General features: G+C 36.9%; 1 protein-coding gene across 5 annotated transcripts in view; it reads right to left on the bottom strand.

The window, feature by feature from the left end:
- Positions 1 to 1,413: 1,413 nt before the first annotated feature.
- COL4A4 (collagen type IV alpha 4 chain) overlaps positions 1,414 to 21,967 on the bottom strand; it is a 138,665-nt gene continuing 118,111 nt past the window's right edge. For 3 of the 5 annotated variants that reach the window (XM_074298563.1, XM_074298565.1, XM_074298566.1), the window contains 8 exons: positions 21,959 to 21,967; positions 19,210 to 19,317; positions 17,388 to 17,396; positions 13,786 to 13,914; positions 5,684 to 5,800; positions 4,375 to 4,563; positions 3,207 to 3,493; positions 1,414 to 2,434 (listed from right to left, as the gene is read on the bottom strand). The exon at positions 21,959 to 21,967 is cut by the window's right edge and continues 147 nt beyond it. In XM_074298563.1, coding sequence (XP_074154664.1) covers positions 2,171 to 2,434; positions 3,207 to 3,493; positions 4,375 to 4,563; positions 5,684 to 5,800; positions 13,786 to 13,914; positions 17,388 to 17,396; positions 19,210 to 19,317; positions 21,959 to 21,967 — 1,112 coding nt within the window. In that variant the 3' untranslated portion in view covers positions 1,414 to 2,170. Of the gene's footprint in view, positions 2,435 to 3,206; positions 3,494 to 4,374; positions 4,564 to 5,683; positions 5,801 to 13,785; positions 13,915 to 17,387; positions 17,397 to 19,209; positions 19,318 to 21,958 lie in introns of those variants that run through there. The other 2 variants (XM_074298564.1, XM_074298567.1) reach the window with 2 other exon arrangements.

Raw genomic sequence — 21,967 nt, 5'->3', positions numbered from 1 at the left:
TATCCAGGTGATTTTCCTTAACAGAGAAAAATGTTGGGGTAAGGGCACAAGGTTAATTACAAATCTTTTAATTGACAATGAATTCTGGGTACTCTGTGTGTCTAGTTGACCAGCCATGGCAAACATGCTGTCATTAAAACATATAATTTTTTTTGTTAACTGTTGTTTTAAAAAAAACAACACATGTAAATATAATTCCACAACATTTTATGTTGTTTTTTCTTGTAAACCAGAAAAAGACCTCAAAACAAGGATGCCATATTCCATGCTTCCATTTTTGATGGTGGTTATCCAAGTCCATCCATCCCTAATCCTAAATGTAGGGATCTTCCTTCTCTCATAGTTTCATCATATACACTTTTTTCTTCAGTTTTTTTTTAAGATGGACTTCTCTACTTTCTTTTGTGGGTATTTTTTCTTTGGCTGAAGCCATTGGGGTTAAGTGACTTCACAGCCAGGAAGTGTAAAGTGTCTGAGACCAGATTTGAACTGGGGTCCTCCTGACTTCAGGGCTGGTGCTCTATCCACTGCACCACCTGGCTGCTCCTGAGGGCACTTTTTCTTTGGAATAATTGGAACTCCAGTCTTATGGAGTAAGATTGTCTCATGAGCCAGTAGTTGTTTTCCTCTAGATTTCAGACTGAGCTTTCTTTTAGGTTCCTCAAAAGCCTCCAGACGACACTTTGTTGTTGTGGCAGGCCTTTTTTTAGAAATGGAAATTCATTACTATTTTGAGATTTTAGTATTGGGATGCTGGATTCTCAGAGAAATGTAAGAATGGATCCTTTGGTATACAGATAGCTACATTTAAAAATTAAGACATAGATGTGTTCTGAATTTTTAATGAAAATATCAATCTGTCCAATGTCAAAGTGCTGCTTTGCCTTACTATACAAATATGACATTTGAAAATGAGAAATTTTGGAAAAGGAAAATAACATACATATATAAACATCTACAGTGGATAGCAGAATGTGGCTGTCTCATTTATTAATATTTCTGTGTCTTTTCAGTGGTATGACCTTGGCCTAAGTGAATATATTTACTTAAGAGTAATAAGCCAATGCTTAATTTTCTCTCCATAATGATAGCTCTGTCACTTGTCTGCATAAGATACCCTTAATGCACTTGGAGAGAAAAGTATTGATTATAAGATGTAAAGGAACTGAACAGTCTTTCCCGGAAGGGGGAGGAAATGCCTTGTAGACAGTGCCCTTGCTTTCTACCCCTCCCATCCCATCCTCTGTGTGGGACATCCTCACTGGCGTGTCCACCCTTCAGAACAGACCTTGCCCTTTGCTTCCAGGGGAATCACTCTCTGGAAGTTTGCTGGATTAGGGGGTACATTTTCGTGAATCCCTGTCTTCCTATTCATTAACAGCTTTTAGGGGCTTAATCCCTTATTGAATATCCTTTTTTTTTTTTTTTTTTCATAATTGCTACTTTTCAAGAGGGCTGTCAGAGAAGGCATTTCTATTCTCAGGGAGAAATGCAAACGAGAATGTAATGGCTTATGTTTCTCTGATGTTTTTATGCAAATGTGATGGGATATAGCGACTGTGAGTCTTCCTAGCCTAATGATTGTTTCACCTTGGAAGTGAACTGTTAACACTGGTGGTCTGATTTTTTGTGTGTTTCTTTGGATCACGGTTTCACGACCTTTTTAAAGTGCTTGAAGAATTCTGTGATGATTTGAAGAAAATCTGGTACAATTATTTTTGAAAACTTTCATTTTCTGGCTCTGTAGGGCTATTTTTTTTCCTATGAAAGTCACCCATTGGCCTTCGGCATGAGGACATCTAGCTTCCATCGCTGGGGTTTTACGAAGCTACAAAAGAAGCTTCTGGTTAAGAGAATCCACAATCAGGCCATTGGTGATTGCGCATTCGTGGTCAATAAATGGGCATTCCTGGGCAAGAAAGCCAGATCTTCCATCCTTCGCAAGATGATGAACAATATTTGGACTTGGTCTAAATGGAGCCGTCTGGCCAGATCCTAACTTTTGCTTGCTCTTTACTGAACTGAGAAGGGGATTACAGTACTGTCGGATAACCGAGTTTAAATCAAGGATCATTTGAAAAATTGAATCCCTGTAATAAAGCACCATTAGAATCTTTTAACCCAACTCCTCCTTCCCCCCAGAAGTCTCTGTGAGTCAGCAGCGGGCTCCTTAGCTGTATTTCATGCAGACTTGGCATCTGCTGATTTTCTGGCGCTGGGCCCGTCCCTGTTTTAAGGTGGCTGGCACGGGAGCTGAGGAGAGCGGCGAGTCTGGTGGCACCGTGGTTAGCCAGAAGCTGTATTCATTAGCAAAAAAGTGACAAGTCCCCTGCCGTCCTTGGCACTCGATGAATGGCGCGGCTCTGAAGTCTTCCAGGCAGCTTCCAGGTGAGGTGAGGGCCTGGCCCCCTCCTTGATCGCCAGCCCCTGTGTGCTGAACAGAAACACAGACTGAAGGCTGGAGGGCAGACGTCAGGAGGATGGGGCTGAAGACAGGCCGGTGTGGAATCCCAAGCCAAGGAGCAGCCCAATCTGAAGGGGAAGGGGGGCGCTGGGGAAGACCAGCGTAGAATCCCAAGCAAAGGTCAGGAACATCCTGATCTAATGGGGGAGACCAGTGTAGAATCTGAAGTGAAGGCCGGGAGCAGCCCCATCTAACCTAGGATGACAAGGGGCTATCCCTAAGGAAATATTTTCTGCACTGAGACCAAAAGGAGAGGAAATAAGTCCCATTCATCCTGGGGAAGCAGAACCAGTTTTGAAAAAGGGAATAAAAGCTCATTTCATGAGTCCTGCCCACCAAAGCAACCACAAAACCAACTTAGGGTGCAAAACAGCTGTACATCTCACCAGGCTGTGTACATAAGGGACTTTCTTGATTATGTTCAACACCCCCCCCCATCCCACACACCTTCATTCTTAATTCCCGTGCCTTCCCTCTGTTCATTTTTTCCTATTTCTCCTATCCGTAACTCCTCTGTATGTGTTTGCTTGCATGTTGTCTCCTCCATTAGATTGTGAGCTCCTCAAGGATAGGGACTGCTTTTGTTTCATTTTGAATCCCTGCCTGGCACACAGTAGGCACTTAATAAATGTTCATTGATCGACTGATTGATTCTGATATTTCAGAGAAATTTAATCCTGGGATTAAGGAACCGTAAGAGAGCTTTACAAAATCCCAGACAATGTGGGCGCCCTTAACTTACCATCAGGAATGAATACCCTATCCAAAGGCTTCTCCAGGTGGGCGGACATGGAGGGATTGCCTGATCTTGACTGTGCACGGCTATAGCCTGAGCTGGGGCCTCACACACCGCACACCGGCTGATGTAAGCTTGTATTTCGTCTTCAGAGAGGGGCATCATGGGTAGAGGAGCAGCACTGGACAGCCAATAGGATTTGTCATTCCTTCTGGCGTAATGGCAGACTTGATTGATGTTGCAGTAGGCAAATGGCATGGTGCTGAACATTGGAAGGCAGGAACCAGCCAGACCTAGGAATAAGGAGAATATATTTGTGAACATTCCCAGCATGTTAAGTAACCTTTAGGAAAAAGGAGCCCACAGGGATTGTTTCTGGCCCTTGATGGAGAGATAGGAACACTGTTTCTTTTTTAATGGTCTTACCCTTAAAGGTTTGGTGCTGGAAGGGACCCCAGAGCCATCGGGTCCGAACCTGTAATTGTGCAGATTAACTCATACTTAATAATCTAGTGAACCAGGATGAAAAGCCACAAGGCACAACGAAATCATTTCATGTCCTCCTTGGTCTTTTTTCCACGGCATTCTCTAAAGTGATCAAATGTTGGGGATACTAAAAAGACTGTAGCTTTGAATCTAGTTCTTTCTTGCAAAAATATTATTAACAAATATCAAGAAACCATCATGCTTCATCTTCACATCCAAGTTCTAAAACAGGATAAAATATTCCTAATTTGACTCAAAATTTGTCTCCTGTGTGAAAACATAAGGTATTTCCCTCGATGTGTTCACCTTTGCGTATACTATCTTGGTGCATATCATTTCATAAAAATAACTATTTTTAAGTAAAATGCTTTATATTTAAACATAACATTACTATTTTCAAATGAACTAGAGTGACACAACAGCCAATAATCATTTCTTCTGGAAAGAAGAAGAAATTAAGAAAGGGAAAGAAAAGAAAGAATTATACAAAAAGAAATCAAGAAAATGAAAACTTATTAAATATAATATCAATGTGCAACTAAAATCTTAAACTTAAATCTTTAAAAAATTAAATTAAATTTAAATATTTATAAATTAATTATTGATTTTATTGAAAATATACCAATATATCAATATCCAAAGATTCAAATAAAGCATTGTGCATTTAGATTCTGCTATAAAGACTCACCGAGGTCTTGGTTATGTGCTTTCTCCTGGCCTTCCAGATACAACAGGCTATATCCAGTCCACAGCTTGGGCATTCCCTCAGGACAAGAGGGTTCTTTATCTGTCTGACTGTGGAGAACCAGTAGGAATCCATTAAGGTATCTAGTTCCAGAACCTTTGGGTCCTGGATCCCCAGTTGGGCCAGGGGGACCTTGTGGTATAAAGGGAAAAAAAAAATAAAGGCAACCCAGGATGTTTAAACAAATAATGGCTACTTCATTTATGTATATAACAGATTACTGCTACTGTAGAGCATGACCACCCTGATTTGACACCTGAAGCTTTGATTCATGTATTTAAATTGAAACTCTTCAAGAACAAAGAATAAACAACAACAAAAACAGCAATAGTCCAACTAAAATCTCACCTTTTAAGAACAGCCTTTCCTAGTTCTCTGTAACGCTAATTTAGACTCCCCTTTGACTTTATCCTGTTTATATGTTATTTGGAGTTGTTTACCACATCCTCCCCTCCCCACTCCACACTCACTATTAAACTATAATCTCCTTGAAGGGAGAAACTGTTTGCTAGTGCTTACCATCATACCTGACACACAGTAGGCATTTAATAAATGCTTATTGACTTGGCTTTAGCAGTCTGGTGAACTAACTTTATTGCCCCCTCCTCAGAATAATGTTTTTAAATATATAAAATAGAGCACATAGAATTACAAAGAAAGCCAATTATATTTGAATATAGTAATCAAAAACTTTACAACCCCAGGTTAAGAATACCCTTTTTCCCCCTCTCTTCACTATGAATATTTTCATTTAGAAGAGTACTTTATTCTATGTTTGTTCCAAGAAATATTTTAAAACTTAAGAAAAACTTGAGATGTTAGTAAGGGAAACTGGGAGCCAGAGGGATTGAGAAACACATGGAGGGTGACTGATAGTGCCCACTTCTGAAGGATCACCTTCCAGGAGCTTCAGTCAAATTTCTTAGGCTGCATCATTGCAGACAATGGCAGATGAATTGGCTTTTAATTATCTGGTAAAACCAGAGTGATAGAGGTTGCTGGACTTACTGATTGGCAGAGGGTTTGTAAAACACTGCAATGGATTCAGGGACTTTTTGATAAGGCTTAGTGATAGTTTAAGATCAAGTGAAATTTGGGGAGATTTATGCTTATTTTATTTTATTTATTTAAACCTCACTCTATCAGCTTAGAGAAAATCCAGCCCTAGAGAGCTACATGCAAAGTAAGAAGCTGGCAATCTCTGGCTCAGACAACTCAGATCAACAATGCTTATAGCCAAAGTGGGCCTTACCTGGTGCCCCCCCACAGCCTTCTTCTCCTGGGTCTCCTTTACTTCCAGGTGGTCCTGGAGGACCAGGACCACCGTCCAAACCCCTTTGGCCATCCAAACCACGCTCGCCTTTGTGTCCTGTAGAGTTATTTATAGCATTTAGCCTATGTATTGTCTTACATAAGATTCAGAAGTACAAACACTTAGGATAATTCTGCTGAAATCACTGGTATTTTCCCGGGTAAACTTTAATAAGAAAAGTCCAGGAATCCATTTTCATGTCCCCAACCTTCACTTCTCTACTGGACTTTTAGCCAATTTTTAGTTCAACTTCAATGTCACTTCTTCCATTAAATATTTTTTTAAATAAATCCACTTTCATTTTATAATAAAAATCACCTTATGATACAGTTCATCTAATAGGCAAGGTCTTACTATGTGAACTTAAACCAAAAATTATATTATTTTAAAATAGAATTCATTGTAGTTTTTATAAAAAGACCCAGAGAATAGCACTAAGAATTTTAGAGGAAAGCATTTAGGTGGACTGGATGCTTGAGGAATGACAGAAATACGTTTAAGCTACTTGACAGCTGGAAGTATTTCTTTTTTGTCTTTGTGTGCCTGGCACTTAGCAAAGCCCCCTTGTATAAAGCAGATAATTAATTATTTCTAACTGAATGGAATCATTTAAATAGGATGATTAAAATGTCCCCCAAATGTTGTTATTCATAGATACTAATATTATTCAGAAGACTAAAGAAGAATTTAAATATTATGTCATTTAAGTTACTTAATGACTTTGGTCCTTAAGCAAAAAACATTCAGCTACTCACTGTTGGTTAATCCCATTCCTTAAAACATATTAGATCATGGGTGTCTTATTTGGATAAAAAAATACTTTTAGGAAATAGTCCCTTGAGATTTAAAAAGTTTCTCTCTCCCTGTCTCTGTCTCTCTGTCTGTCTGTCTATCTCTCTCTGTATCTCTCTGTCTCTATCTCTCTCTGCCTCTGTCTCTGTCTCTGTCTCTGCCTCTGTGTGTGTGTGTGTGTGCATTTCTGCCTCTGACTCTCTTATGTATCTCTGTCTCTGTTTCTACTTCTGTCTGTGAGTCTGTCCGGTTTTATTTGTGTGTGTGTGTGTGTGTGTGTGTGTGTGTCTCTTTCAAGTAAGCTGCCATTACAATTCCACTCTGATAATTCATCTTGGCGTGGAGGTGTCCCTGGATTCCTGGAAGTTATCAGAGGGATCCAAAGTCTGCAGGAAAAGTTCTGGACACAGGCATGGTAATGCCCTAAAAAAAGATCTGTACTGAGTCAAATACAATCAGTCAATGTCTTCATATGTGTGAATAAGTGAAAATTATTATCTTTCTTTTCCCGATGATCACAGACAAGGTCTTGCTGTTGATTTCATTGTTTCAAAATTGGAACATCCACCCTTATTTCCAAAAAAACAAACCCTACTAGGGCACAACAATTTAGTGATCTGAACTGGTTGTTAAGCCTTTCATCTTCCTCCATTAATTATTCCATAATAACTCTCTACTCTTGAACTCTCACACAGAAATCTGTTTTGCAATCAGCAAGTGTTTTTCTTTTTTGCTTTTTATTTTCAAAATATAGTTTTGCATATAGTTTTCAACATTCATCATTGAAAAACCTTGTATTCTGATTTTTTTCTCCTTCTCTTCCCCATAGCCTCTCACTTAGATAAGTAATCCAATATATGTTAAACATGTGCAATTCTTTTATGCATATTTGCAGTTATCATGCTGCACAAGAAAAATCAGATCAAAAAGGGGGAAAAGGAAAGAAAAAAAAGCAAGCAAACAACAACAAAAAAGGTGAACAGAAAAAAAAAAGAAATGACTAAATAGGAGTGAACATCCAAAGTAACCAAGAACAAAGTAAAAGAAAGCACCTGGCTGTTATATATCCAGATATTCAACTGGCAAAAATGAAGACCAAGTCATTGCCAGAGACTTCTGAAAGACTCTGATGGACACCAGAAACACATAGGGCTAGAAGAGGACAAGTGTATTCTTATTTTTCAAGAAAAGGAAAAGGGGTAAATTTCATAAACTATAGAATCATGAGTTGAGCTATTTTTTATGTATACTAAGTATCATAGGAGATAGAACATTGCATCCAGAGTCAGGAAGACCAGAGTTCAAATCTTGTCTCAGATATTTACTAGTTATGTCACCTTGGGCAAGTCACTTAAGCTCTGTTTTCTTACTATAAAAGGGGGATAAAAATAGTATTCACTTTCCATGATTGTTGTGAAGATAAGATGAGCTCACATTTATAAAATACTTTGCCAACCTTAAGTCCCTATGTTAATGATAGTATTATTCCTTTCTTCCTTCCTCCTCTTCCTCCTTCTGCTTTTTCCTCCTCCTGCTTCCTCTTCCTCATCTTTCTTTCCACCTTCTTCCTCTTCCTCCTTTTCACCACTTCTTTTTCAATTACTACTACTTTTTTTTTCTAACTGCTATTACTCTTCCTATTACTCCTACTGCTTCTTCTTCTACTACTACTATTACCACTTACTACTTTTTTTTTTACTACTTCTACTACTAATAGTACTACTTCTCCTCCTTCTTCTTCTCTCCTGCTTCTCTTCCTCTTCCTCATCTCACCATCACCAGCATTGTTACTACTACTACTACTATAACATCTCTTCTTCAATTTTTGGGATTTTTCTCCTATTGTTTTATTTCTTTGAATTTATTTTTGGGATGTCTAGATTATATTAATTTATGATTATATATAGATATAATTATAATAATGTATTAATATATTAATTTCTTTTGTCAGTACAATGCCTTGTATGGCATTGTAATGTGTCCCCCTCAATAAAATTAGAAGATTATTTCCTTAACACCTCCCCTGTTTTAGTAGATATGGTTTTAAAAAAAAACTCTCCCTTGTCTGGATTATATGAGGATCTGTTCTATTTAGTTTCATTAAATGAAGATTTCTTAAGTTCCCATTAGGTGCAGGTACTGAGTTAGCTGATGGAATAGGATAGGAACAGTCTGCACAGCTGTGATTTCAATGGCACAGAGAACTTCCAGGTGGGGAAAGTCTCTTTCAATGCAGTTCATCACATTCTCTGCAGCTTATTGACTTGTAGAGCTGACCAGAGCACTGAGAGGTTAAGTGATTTGTCTAGGGTCATAAAGGCAATAGGTGCAGGCCTTCCTGACTTTATAGACCAGCTGCCTATCTACTTTACCAAGGTACTTCTCCTGGCAATGCAGCTACAAAGATCCCTGCTCTCAAGAAGCTTATATTCTGCTGGGGAAAAAAACAACATGTATGAATGTAACTATACAGAACATATATTCAGAGTAAATAAAAAGAAATTTAGGGAAAGGAGGGAGGGGAAACACCTACAACTGAGCAGAACAACTAGAGTAAAAGTGGTGTTTGAGTTAAACCTTAAAGGAAGCTAGATGGAGGGGAGGGAAAAGACATAGGATTTTGTAAAAGCAGAGTCGGGGACATGAGAAAGGCGAGCAAGGCCATTTTGGCTGAAGGTGCTCATTGCACCAAATGCAAAATTTACATTTACTCTGATTCTGAGAGGTGGGGAGGAAAGAGGGGAGGTTCCCTGGAGGTTATCCAAGCATTGGTGTTTTTCTTTGCCCAACCCATGGTACCTCAAGGATGAGAATATTTCTGGATATTTCCAAGAGGGAAGTGGGCTTGAGCCATTCCCCTGTTTTATTGCAGAGGCAGCAGGTGGGCTTTCTGGTATATATATTGGAAGAGCTCATTATCTATGGAGTTGGGGAAAAGTTCCCACACCAGATGTTATAATGCGGGCTTTGTTCCCTTCAGGGAAAAACAGAAATAAATTGTCAGGCTGCGATGTTGCCTTAGAGACAGGGGAAAAGGTTCCAGTTCATCCAAGTTGTATGCTGGGATCTTTACACGGCACTGACAAGGTCTGGATTGGGATTTTTTTTAATAGAGTGAAATAACATTTAGCAACCATCCTGTGTGACATGTGATTATCTTCTTTGAGAGAGTCAAGTGGCTTGGCTCAAAAAAAAAAAAAGGCAAAAGCAAAGAGAAAGCTGCCAGATCTAGGAGTTTACACGAAAGCAGCTTTCTATTCAGAATGAGAGCAGATTCCTTCACCACAGGAACAGATAACCCAGCTTCTCTGGCCACCTGGGAACTGAGGGCAATTCACAGGTACAGTTGGGTGAGTGAAAAAGTGTTGAAAGTGTCCACAGGATCAATCAACCAAACAGCATTTATTAAACACCCACTGTGTGCCAGCCACCGCATAAAGTTAGCCCAGTGATATAGTGGGTAGCATACTGGGAGCCCAGAGTTCAAATCTGTTCTCAGACTAGCTCTGTGATCGTAGGCAAGGCACTTCCCTCCTATTTGCCTCAGTTTGCTCATCTCTCAAATGAAGATTAGTAATAGTAGCTACTTCCCAGGGTTGTTGTTAGGCTCAAATGAGATAATGAAATAAAGTACTTAGAATAGTAATGGCTGGGACATAGTGTTATATAAAATTATGATAATTATTTAAAATTATATTAAAATAGATGTTATTTTCATAATATTATATATACATATATATTAAAAACAGTTAATACTGGTATTTTAATAAGATTTGTCTGTTACACATCTCTAAATCATCATTCCTATTTAGCCCAGCACAGGGTAAGTGCTATATAAATGTTAGCTATTATTATAATAAGTGTCAGAAGTACACTGGGTCTTGGGGATATAAAGCTAAATCTGATACAGTCCCTGCCCTCAAGGAGCTTACATTTGACTGGAGAGGGAATATGTATATATACAAGAATATTCAAAATAAGTTTTAGCTCATTGGGGAAGTAGATGGGAAAGACTAGTGAATTCTACAAAAAGGAAAAGGATTGAAGGAGAGAGGCAGCAATTAAGCTAAATTTTAAAGGAAATTTGGGATTCTACAAGGTAGGAGTGAAAAAGTATATTTGATCCATCTGGGATCTCCATTACAAATGTACAAAAAAATCGCTTGTATGGGACAAAACCGATTTAGGGCCAAAAGGGATTTCCAAGGTCCACTTCCCTCAGTTTACAGATGAAGAAACTGAGGTTTTGAGATCATGTGACTTGCCAAAAAGTACCCAAGATGAAAGATTTGGGATTTGAATCCAGATCCTTTAACTCTCTAGCCATTTTCTTTCCAACTCTACCACCAAATCTCAAAGAAAAGACTGAGTCCATAATAGTAGATACTTTGAAAGCATTAAGAAAAGAACAAAAAGAAAAAGAAAAAAAAAGAAAAGAAAACTGAAATTGAACACTCTCATTATAAGGTCCATACGTGGCTCTTGAGAAAAGCAGAAAAAGGTACCTTCTTTCCTCTAGTGAAGTAGGGAATTATGAGCATGGAACACTGTATTCATTATCAAACTCAGGTAATGTGTTGTTTGCCTTTTTTCCTTCTTTTTAATTTTTTTTTTACTGGAGATTGCTCCTTAGGTAGGAAAGAAGGAAGGGAAATACTTATAAATAAAGTTGATATTCAAACAAAGAGTATGAATCTAATTTTAAAGATATTAAATATTTTCAGTACATAAATAAGACAGTTATACTTTAAAGGCACATCTAACAATGTATATAAAGGGAAAAAAGGACCTCAGAAATTCACTTAAAGAAATGAGAAGAATATATTCCATATTGGACTCAGGGTCTGGTCAGGGAGAAAAAATATGGTTTCAGAGAAAGGACTGTGGGGACTCAATGTCGATAGCAACATAGTATTTTCACTTTTTGTTGTTATTTGCTTGCATTTTGTTTTCTTTCTCATTTTTTTTCTTTTTGATCTGACTTTTCTTGTGTATAGAAGAACTGCACATGTTTAACATATATTGGATTACTTGCCATCTAGGGGAGGGGCTGGAGGGAAGGAAGGAAGAAAAAAATTGGAACACAAGGTTTTGCAAGAGTGAAACCTTGTGTTCCAATTTTTTTCTTCCTTCCTTCATAGTTGAAAACTATGCATATGTTTTGAAAATACAAAGCAAGAATATGGTTGATTACACTAACAACAAAAGATTTTTCCATGCATCTTCAAAATCAGAAAGTTACAGGGAGAAGAGAATTCCAAGAAAAGAAAAACAAAACAACTTTTGGCTTAATCACAAGCACTGTGTGTTGGAAAAGGAAGTTACTTTAATAAGCTTCCAATTATCTATGTCCATGCATGGGCAATGTGGCTCAGATAGTTTAGATGAGGGAAGGAGGGGGGCAGCAAATAAAAATCCCAAGGGCCCCAATGAATTGAAAAAAACTGGATACTTCCCAAATATTGCCGAGGCTCCAGCAGAGAAAGGCATCTCTTGATGATCCCAGCTTAGCCACTTGGGGTGGGGAGAAGATGAGAGAAACAGGTGGTATAGAACTGAGTTACACTTCCAATGACGCTGGCTCGGGACCATATAGAGCCAAAGGCACAGCTGTGCTTCAGGGGAAGCCGAAGCGGAAATGGCCTTGGTGCCCATTTGGGTAATTCACACGTGGATTATTAGGAGGCGGCTGTGCTGTGAAAATTAGTCTGAGGACGCCAGTAACCTCTGAATTAATCACCTTCAACTCCCTCATTGCTTCCTCCATGTCTATGAAGCAGGAGGAAATTAAGGCAACCCCTTGGGAGATGGTAATCCTAGAGGAATTGTTGAGCTTCAGGATGAAGCTGAAGAAAGTACCTTGGAAGTCACTATTTTACAAACTTCAGATTATGTAAAATTTAAAAATGTATGTATACATTGATACATATATACATATATATTTTTTCTTTGCTTAACATCGAGACATCTTGTCTAAAGCTCGATCCACTCTCCCATTTCTGTCCTCATATTCTCCAATAGGATTGAAAACCAGAAAGGAAAACTCACTCAGTCTTGAGTCCCATTTTCCCAATAGACTCCCTGAGGTCAAGGGGTCTTTGTACCCCTGGTACACAGTGCTTTTTCCACTGCAGGCACTTAATAAAAACTTGTTAAATAAAATGGAATTAAATTTCCTTCTCTGTATCTTCCCATTGCTTTTTTCTACTCCACACCTCCCCAATTACTTATTTAAAATGAATTGTAAAACCTAAAGTACAGTGTTGTTGTTTTTCTCAAAATCAAATCAACAGATATGTTTTGAGAACTTATTAAATATAAAACACAGTGATAGGAGCTCTGATGAAGGCAGTATTATATAAGAAACAATCTTTTCTCTTGAGTTTAACATCTAGTTGCTGAGATAATACCTGATCATTTGACAGTTTAAACAACAGGTCTAAATAACAGTTCACAGTAAAAATTGAAGAGATATCATTAACTAGGAATAATAATAATGATGATTACAATGATAATAATGACTATGACAATAATAATGATAACAGTAATAATAACTAATGAAACACTGAACTTGCTTTCTGAACCTACACTGGGAGACCCAATGAACCTGGAGTCCAGAAGATCTAGGTTCAAGTGCTACCTCAAATATTCACTAGCTTTGGGACCCTGGGCAATAATGATGATGACAATAATAATATAGCATTTATATAGCATCAACTATGTGTCAAGAACTGTGCTAATTGATTTACAATTATTATCTCATTTGACCCTCACCACAACTCTGGGAGGTAAGTACTATCATTATTCCCATCGTACAGATGAGGCTGTCAGAGATTTGCCCAGTTGCATGGCTTGCAACTCCAGGCCCAGGGCTCTATGTACTGCACTACCCAACAGCCACATCCATAAAATAAAAACCTTATAATCCTTTCTAGCTCTAAATCTATTATCCATGTAGCACTTCAAGGTCTCAAAGTATTTCACATACATTATTTCATTTAACTCCCATTTGACCTACCTGGTTGATAGATATGATTGTCCCTCTTTTACACATGGGAAAACTGAGGTAGACAAGATCTTTAAGCTTTTAGGTGGGATGTGAAATTTTGTTTTCAGGCCTCCAAATCTAAAGTTCTGCCCATTGGAACACCCAGCTGCCTCTTCCTGTGATTACTTCAAAGCTCAATGCTTTGTTTCCCCATTTCTGGTTGATACAGCACAATCAGGAGCAGTCTTTGAATAAGGAATACCTGTTGAGCCTGGAAGACCTGGTTGCCCTGGGTGCCCCATCTTCCCTTCTGGTCCTCTTGGGCCTGGAACTCCTGGAAGTCCTGGGATTTTGGGGCATGAAGAGGTATCTGCAGGTGGGCCAGGTTCACCTGAAAATGGAAGGGAATCCTCCCATGAAGCCATATACAAATGGACAAGCTCTGTCTTTCTTGTCTAGTTATCAATAAGCCAAAGAAATTTAATAAGAACATTCCACACATCATGTAGGACTTGCCCGCCTAATGGATTTAGATGTATGAGGTATTTCAGAAGGGGGGGAGACTTTAGGGCTCCAAGACTTCAGCGACCCTCAGAGCCTGCCCAAGTCCTCCCCACTTTTCACTGTGGCGCCAGCTGCCAGAGGCTGTAGGAGAGAATCTGGCCGACCCAAAGCTGGCTCAAATGTCTTCCTAATGCGTTACTGTAAAATTGAAACTGGTGTATCTGCATGGTTTAATTTATTCTGATGGGTGAGAATTTCAAGATCTCTCAAGGCTCAAATTTTTTCTTTTCAATTACATTTAGAATATCTTTTTTTTTTAAAGCTTCATTTTACCATTCAGAGTATCCTAAGGGTCAAAAATAGTCATGGGAATTGGATATAGATACATAGATATAGATATCTCTTTATCTATTTTTGTTTTTGTTTTGCTTTGTTTTCAGGAAAAAATCCTTGTTTCTTTAGACAGCTTAAAATAGAATCCATTTATTAATAAGACAAATATTTTAATGACATTTCTATCCTCATATTCTCCAACAGGATTGAAAACCAGAAAGGAAAATCACTTACTCAGTCTTGACACATATTGAATATATAAGGTATGGGTTTGTTTGGTTTTAGGTTTTTAATCCATTGATTATGCAATCTTTGTTGTTAGGACAATAAATAGTTACCTTAAAAGAGAATATATTGCAAGGCAATTGTGGAAAGATTACTGGCCCAAGAATCAGAACGCCTAGATTCTAATTCCATAACCAAGCCTTATTGATTTACCTTCGTGAAGTTATCAATCCTCTTCCAGTTTCCTATTCTGTAAAATTAGGATAGTAATATTTCCTTTGCTTACCTCATAGAGTCATCATGAGAATCCAATAAAAGAGAGGAAAGGGATTTGAAAAATTTTGTGGAAAGTGTAGCACAAATGTGAGGCAGAATCATCATTTAAATGTTATTAAACTGATGATAATTATTGTTAAAATTTAAGATGGGGTCAGGTTGGGGCAAATGCCTATGACCCCTACTACTAGGAAGGCTAGATTTTTGGGGGGGGTTAGGAATATTGAGCTTCAATAAAGCTAATGCTGATTAGGTGTCTGTACTAAATCCAACACCAATCTGTAAGTCCTTAACAGAGGGAAGAGCTAGGCTTCCTAGGGATAGGTGAAATTGCTCAAATTGAAAACAATAGATTAAAGCTTCAATGTCACCCATTAGTAGTATTAGTCCCATAAGTGACCACCCTACTTCTACCTGGAGATAGAGATCCAATTATGAAAGAAAAAGGAAAAAGGAAAAAGGAAAAAGGAAAAAGGAAAGGAAAAAGGAAAGGAAAAAGGAAAGGAAAAAGGAAAGGAAAAAGGAAAGGAAAAAGGAAAGGAAAAAGGAAAGGAAAAAGGAAAGGAAAGGAAAGGAAAGGAAAGGAAAGGAAAGGAAAGGAAAGGAAAGGAAAGGAAAGGAAAGGAAAGGAAAGGAAAGGAAAGGAAAGGAAAGGAAAGGAAAGGAAAGGAAAGGAAAGGAAAGGAAAGGAAAGGAAAGGAAAGGAAAGGAAAGGAAAGGAAAGGAAAGGAAAGGAAAGGAAAGGAAAGGAAAGGAAAGGAAAGGAAAGGAAAGGAAAGGAAAGGAAAGGAAAGGAAAGGAAAGGAAAGGAGAAAGGGAAATGGAAAGGAGAAAGGAGAAAGGGAAGGGAAAAGAAAGGGGAAAGGAAGAAGGGAGAAAGGAAGAAGGGAGAAAGGAAGAAGGGAGAAAGGAAGGAAGGGAAGAAGAGAGAAAAGAAAGAGGGATGGAGGGAGGGAGAAAGGAAGGAGGGAGGGGAGAGGAAGGGAAAAAAATTTTAAAAACTCAGAAAGACAAAAAAAGAAGGAAATCAAGAAAGGTGATAGATTGATAAATAGCTAGGTGGTGAATGGAAGGAGGGAGGGAGGATGGATAGATAGATACATATTACATATGAATAGAGATGGATTGATAATAAAATAAAATATAGGAGGTGAAGATCCAGCCTTATGATTTTATCAGCCTGGAGAATTTCTACCATGAAACGTCCTTCCAGTGATCAACAACTTCTCTGGTGCCAGTTTACAGTCTTAGAGAGCTGTCTGAGGCACAGGAGGTACCCAAGATCACACATTTATATATGCATTTGTCAGAAACATGGACTTGATCCTGTGTTTTCCTGATTCCAAGACTATCTCTACATGCACTATCCCACAGGGTCTCTCATCTCTTTAATCAAGCATGACAAACTAATAACCTAGTAGTGGTAGAGACACAATGATGACTCTAACCTGGCTCACTGAATTATTCCCAACTACTTGTACTTCAGCTTCTTTCTCTTACAAATATGGGGTTGCCTTAAACTCTAACCTTCCAACTCCAAATCTTTTGCTCCTGTGACCATAGCACATAAATATTCCACTTAGCCCATTTCTTAGGTCTTACTCGATCCTGAATAGCTTCTAAAGTGACACTTTATTCAAAAATGAGATTTTTAATATGGCTGTGAAAAATGGGCTCAAATTTGTGAGTCTAGTGGTTAAATACCAAGGAAACTCCTGAAGTCTTGCCAATGTTGAAAGAAAGTTAGAAATTTAACCCCTTGTAAAATGTGGCACAATCTTTCACCACAAAGAATACAAGCAGACTGTGCTTTTATGTGGTTTGGACAGATGGTTTATACTCTGGGCCTTTTCCATGATAGTTAATTTGAGAAATGCACATATAAACATTTCATATTTGCTTACAAGTATGGAGAGGGCAGGGAGATTTCATTGTGGCCAATAATCATGGGACTGAATAGAACCCCCCCAAAAATTGTATTTTCCTTTTCTTTTATAGAGAAATACTCAATTAAAGGAGTTAAGGATACTTGAAGGATATTTTTAAAATCCCATTTTTGTCTTTATAAAGTATAAAATGAATAAATATCCAAAAAGAATCATGGAAAAAGTTGTAAAATACTGAGGAATTTGCTAGTCTTCACAAATTAATTGAAAAGCAAAAAGTTGCCATATTTCCTTCAAAGGGCTAAGGGATATATTTATTTTAGGGATACTCTATTTCTAGGAAGAGACTATAAAAGGACCTTCCATTGATATGTAAATAGAATTTGATTCAAAGCCACATTCACATAATTCTTACTCAAAATGATATAAATTGGATGTATATCTCTGTCCACTTGATCTGAGATTCCATGATGATATTATAATGTAAGATTGTTAATATTTGTAACTGGCATGAAGTCACATTAAAATCTGTTATAACAACCCATCAACAAAGACAAAACCTTCAAGTGGAGAATGAAGAGAGAGTATGGAAGGTAGAAAACCAAGAGGCCAAGTGTGCCCCATGTAGAACATCACTCACCTTGGCAACCTGGAAGTCAGACCATGTGGAATATTTTCATGCATCATGAAAGAGAGTTTAGATTCAAGAATTAGAACACTAGCAACAAATATCCAAGAACTTATTTGAGAGTCTACCTTTAGGAACATTAATGAAAAAAGACAAGACATTGACTACATCATTTAACTTTTTAAAAAATTAAGAAAACAAATACTATTTTCATCAATCAACAGCTCTTTAATTGATATAGTTAGGAAGTGGAATTCTTCTGAACAAGGTATCTAGGTGTCTGTTCTATATCAAGTAGGATCAATTTACCATTAAGAGGAAATGGGCTGACATGCACTCATTTGATAAGCTTACATTTATTTGCTAAGCTTTTTAGGGGATGCAGAGAAAAGAAAATAAATATGTGTAAGTATGTATGCATGTATGTGTGTGTATATATATATATATATATATAAAATTTATTTTAAAACCTAAGGCCATAATTATTATACACATGTGGGAGAGATATAAAACAATCTAGAATCGTGGATGCAAATTATTCCCCAAATTTCAAGAATCAGAGGGATTCAGAAGTGAGTAGTACTGGAACTGGAACATGTACTTTTGGAGCTCTCATATGTGTCTGCCATTTTGCCTTGTCTCCTTCCTTATTCTGATCCTATGGCTAGACTATTTCACGACATTCTAAAGCCTATTTCTTTAAAGAATACATTGTCACATACAAAAGAAAATCTGGAAAAGCCAATAGATATATGGGGTTGACAACATTATTAAAATATACAAAAGCAATGTACAAAAATATAATTTATCAAAACGTCTTCCTTAGCAGAAGTAAACCTTAATGCTAAGAATATATATGAGAATATATGCTAAAGAAATATTATTAAAAGTATCTAAATTTAACAATTACCATTCAAATTATACAAACACATATACACGTTTATTTTCTTTATGAATCTTCTTTGCTGTATATGAAAATACTTCCTGATTTGCTGTTTGCTACCTCTCTGAATTTCTGTAAGCTAGCCTTCCATTCCAAGAAGCTTTTCTTCCTTATTTTCACCTATTTGAATCTTCTTATTCCCTCAAAGTTTTGCCTAGGTGAAGCTTGTTCATGAAGCCTTCCCCAGCTGCCACATACAAAAAAAGTATTTGATCTTTAATTCTCCTTTATTTAGACTTTTCCTTTACTCCTATAAAACTTAATTTTGTATATTTAAGTATATGGCATATCTTATCCCTGCCACTTTTGCCCTCCTTAGCCCAGTAGATAATAGATATCTAGGAATCAGGGACTTTAAAATTTTTCATCTTTAAATATGTCAAGCCTAATGCAGTACATTGATAGATATTAATAATTAAATAAATATTTGTTGGATTTAATGGATTTCATCTTTTGATAGTATTCAAATCAGTCAGTCAACAAGAATTTATTAAGGGCTTATTATATGCCAGACATCATGCTAAGCTCTGGGAATACAAAGAAAGGCAAAATTTGCATGATGGCTGTCCTGAAGGAGGTCATATTTAATATGGACAACAACGTGCAAATAATTCTTCCATTCAAGATATATATAGAATAGATGGCAGTTAATTTCAAAGGAAGCTACTAGGAGTTGGATATTTGTAAATACTTGATATCTCAAGCCTGAGGATTAGTTAGGGGGCTTAATATGAAATATAATATTTAGAAGCAGAAGAGACATCATTCCCTAGATATTTAATTTGTTTGCTAGTGATTTTAGAATAAGAAACTATTATCACAAATATTAAAACAAAAGTTTCCATGTCTGAGCTGATACCTGAAACAGATAAAAATTATTATGAAGTTTACCTGGAGGACCAGGAGGGCCAGGTCTCCCAGGAGGTCCTTGCAAACCTTTATCTCCAGGTGGGCCAGGAAATCCAGGTGGGCCTGGAGGCCCTGGGTACCCCATTGGCCCTATAAAGAATGTGAGAACCAACAAATTCAAGGCAAATGAGATAAATAAAACACCAACTTTGAATTACTAATGCAAGAATGCTCAATTTGGAATAAAAATTAGTCTATGAATCTAGCTTATTATCAGTTGCTTTTTTTCCCCTCTATGGCAGAGAAGACTAGATTCTCTGATGAAATCAGTCCAATTCTCTGATCATTGGAAAAACAGTAATAAATCAGAAGTTCAAAGGATGGTTTAGCCAACAAGACAGAATTAATTACAGTAAGACCAGTGTAGTCCAAGGTTTTTCTCTAGAATCATTCAAAGAACAGGGGCAAAAGGGGAGGATGAAGAATATAGAGAGGGGTGTTTGTGGACTGATGACCACAGAAAACATTCTTAGATTTTATAGACAAGGATGCTTTAAGAAATGTACTAAATCAGTGCTACTGGCATTATGGAAATTTTGTCTATATTCAATTGACTTCAAGAGCCTGATTTTAAGTGGAGATTTTAAACAAATGTTACAAAATATGACACATGCTGCTCAAATTGTATAATGAAACAGTACAGCAAAAAAGAATTTTTGTTATAGGAATTCTGCAGAAACAATGGGAATTCTAGATGAGCCATTTACTTAGTATATAGTTATACAATTCAGAGTACATAAGGGTACTATTTTTTAAAGCTCACATCAATCAGTTGCAAAGTCACAAAGATTCTACTCCTATGATAACCCTACCTTTCTCCTTTTGCTTTGTACCATGATTATTTGAGGATAGCTAGATCGGGAAGGAGATAGAGTGCTGGGCCCAGAGTCAAAACCTGAGTTTAAATCCAGTCTCAGACACTTACTAGTTATATGACCCTACACAAGTCATTTAACCTTGTTTGCCTCAGTTTCCTCATCTGTAAAATGAGCTGGAGAAGAAAAATGGCAAATCACCTCTGTGCCTTTGCCAGGAAAACCTCAAATGGGGTCTAGTCAGACATGACTGAAAAGACTAAGCAATGACAAAAGTGGTTGAATATTTTTTATCTTCCTTACGAAAGATGAAATTCTTCATATGTATGAATCATGACTAATTCATCTCTGCAACCTTTCCAATATATTTATTATAAAAAGAATCTCTCACTAAATTTTGAATTGATTATATTGAATTCAATAATTATAATACCTCACTTTCTTTCAAAAGATACAACAAAAAACGTTACTTGGAGTTTGAAAGTGTTTTGTCCTTGATTCAACTTTTCAAATTTAATTGTTTATAAAATTTCTAGGATGTTTTGTATAATAAGCTTATTTCTTTGATTTCTACATTAAAAAACTGTGTCACTAGGAAAAAAAACTATGAGCTAGTCATATAGCAAGAGCTGAAGAGTAACTCATGGATAGTCTACATGTTCCATTGGTATCCACACAATTTAAATGTATATATGCACGTGTGTGTGTGTATGTGTGTGTGTGTAAAGAAAGCTTTTAGTATTGAAATGGAAGAGGAAGATGCATAGGTTATTCTTTGGAGAGAATATCCATACTGATATGAATCCGATATATTGGGGTATTAAAATCAATTATTTCTAATGATTACTCTCCTACTCCCACTGCATATTGTTGTTTCCTAGTGATACTGGGCTAGTGTAAATAGTTAAAATGTAATTTGGGCCAACTTCTGCCAGTGAATAAACTCTTGAAAGTACTCAGAAATTCTGAAGAACTTAATTTACTCCCATATACCATATCAATTTTTTCCCTATTAGAATTGAGCACTTTGGTGCACTGGACTAAGAATCCAAAGACCTGGATTTTAGCACTGGCTCTAGAATAATTAACTATGTGATTTGGGCAACTTATTCAGCCTCTTTGAGTTCTAGTCTTTGTAAAATGGTACTATGTTATTTATGAAGTCCATTTCTAAAATATGAGACTAATAATTTAATGAAATGTGAATGGATAGGTTTTTTAAATATTAAAAGTTATCAACAAATTAAATAAATACTGTAACTTTAAATGAAGGGACAAAAGTTGACCAGTCCTTTTTCAATTATACCTAATTCTTCTTGACTCACTTTGGGGTTTTCTTGACAAAGATACTGGAGGGTTTTTCCATTTCCTTCACCAGCTCATTTTACAGATGAGGAAACTGAGGCAAACAAGCTTAAATGACTTGTGTAGGGTCACATAGTTAGTAAGTATCTGAAGCTAGATTTGAACTCAGGTCTCTAGACATAGTCCTCTATCCAGTGTGTTGCCTAGCTGTAAGCAAATGAGCCTATTTGCATGTTGATTTTTTTGAAAATACAGAAAATAGCAGTAATTTTAAGGGCTCAAATTGGATATATAAATATATTACTTTTTCTCCAAGATTTGTTCTGTCAACTTGTACTGCAATAAATGGCAATGCTTTCTCAGAATTCCTAAGATTAATTCTTATATGTAAATAAATACTTTAAGACTGAGCTAAATTTGGGGGCACCAAAGAGAACAATAATAAAGCATTTGGTTTTAGGTAATTTCCTTGCTACAAAAAAAAAAATTGCTGGGAAGGAAAGTCCCTCTATTAATGCAGGTTGTCACTTGCTCTGTGATTTAAAGATTTAGAGAGTTGTTAAAATGAAAATTCATTAGTTATCATAGAAAAAAATAACTTTTATTTATACCTTTCTGGC

The sequence above is a fragment of the Sminthopsis crassicaudata genome, chromosome 3 (assembly GCF_048593235.1).
Source record: "Sminthopsis crassicaudata isolate SCR6 chromosome 3, ASM4859323v1, whole genome shotgun sequence".
Classification (NCBI taxonomy): Eukaryota; Metazoa; Chordata; class Mammalia; order Dasyuromorphia; family Dasyuridae; genus Sminthopsis; species Sminthopsis crassicaudata.
This window is presented reverse-complemented; position numbering and strand designations above follow the sequence as displayed.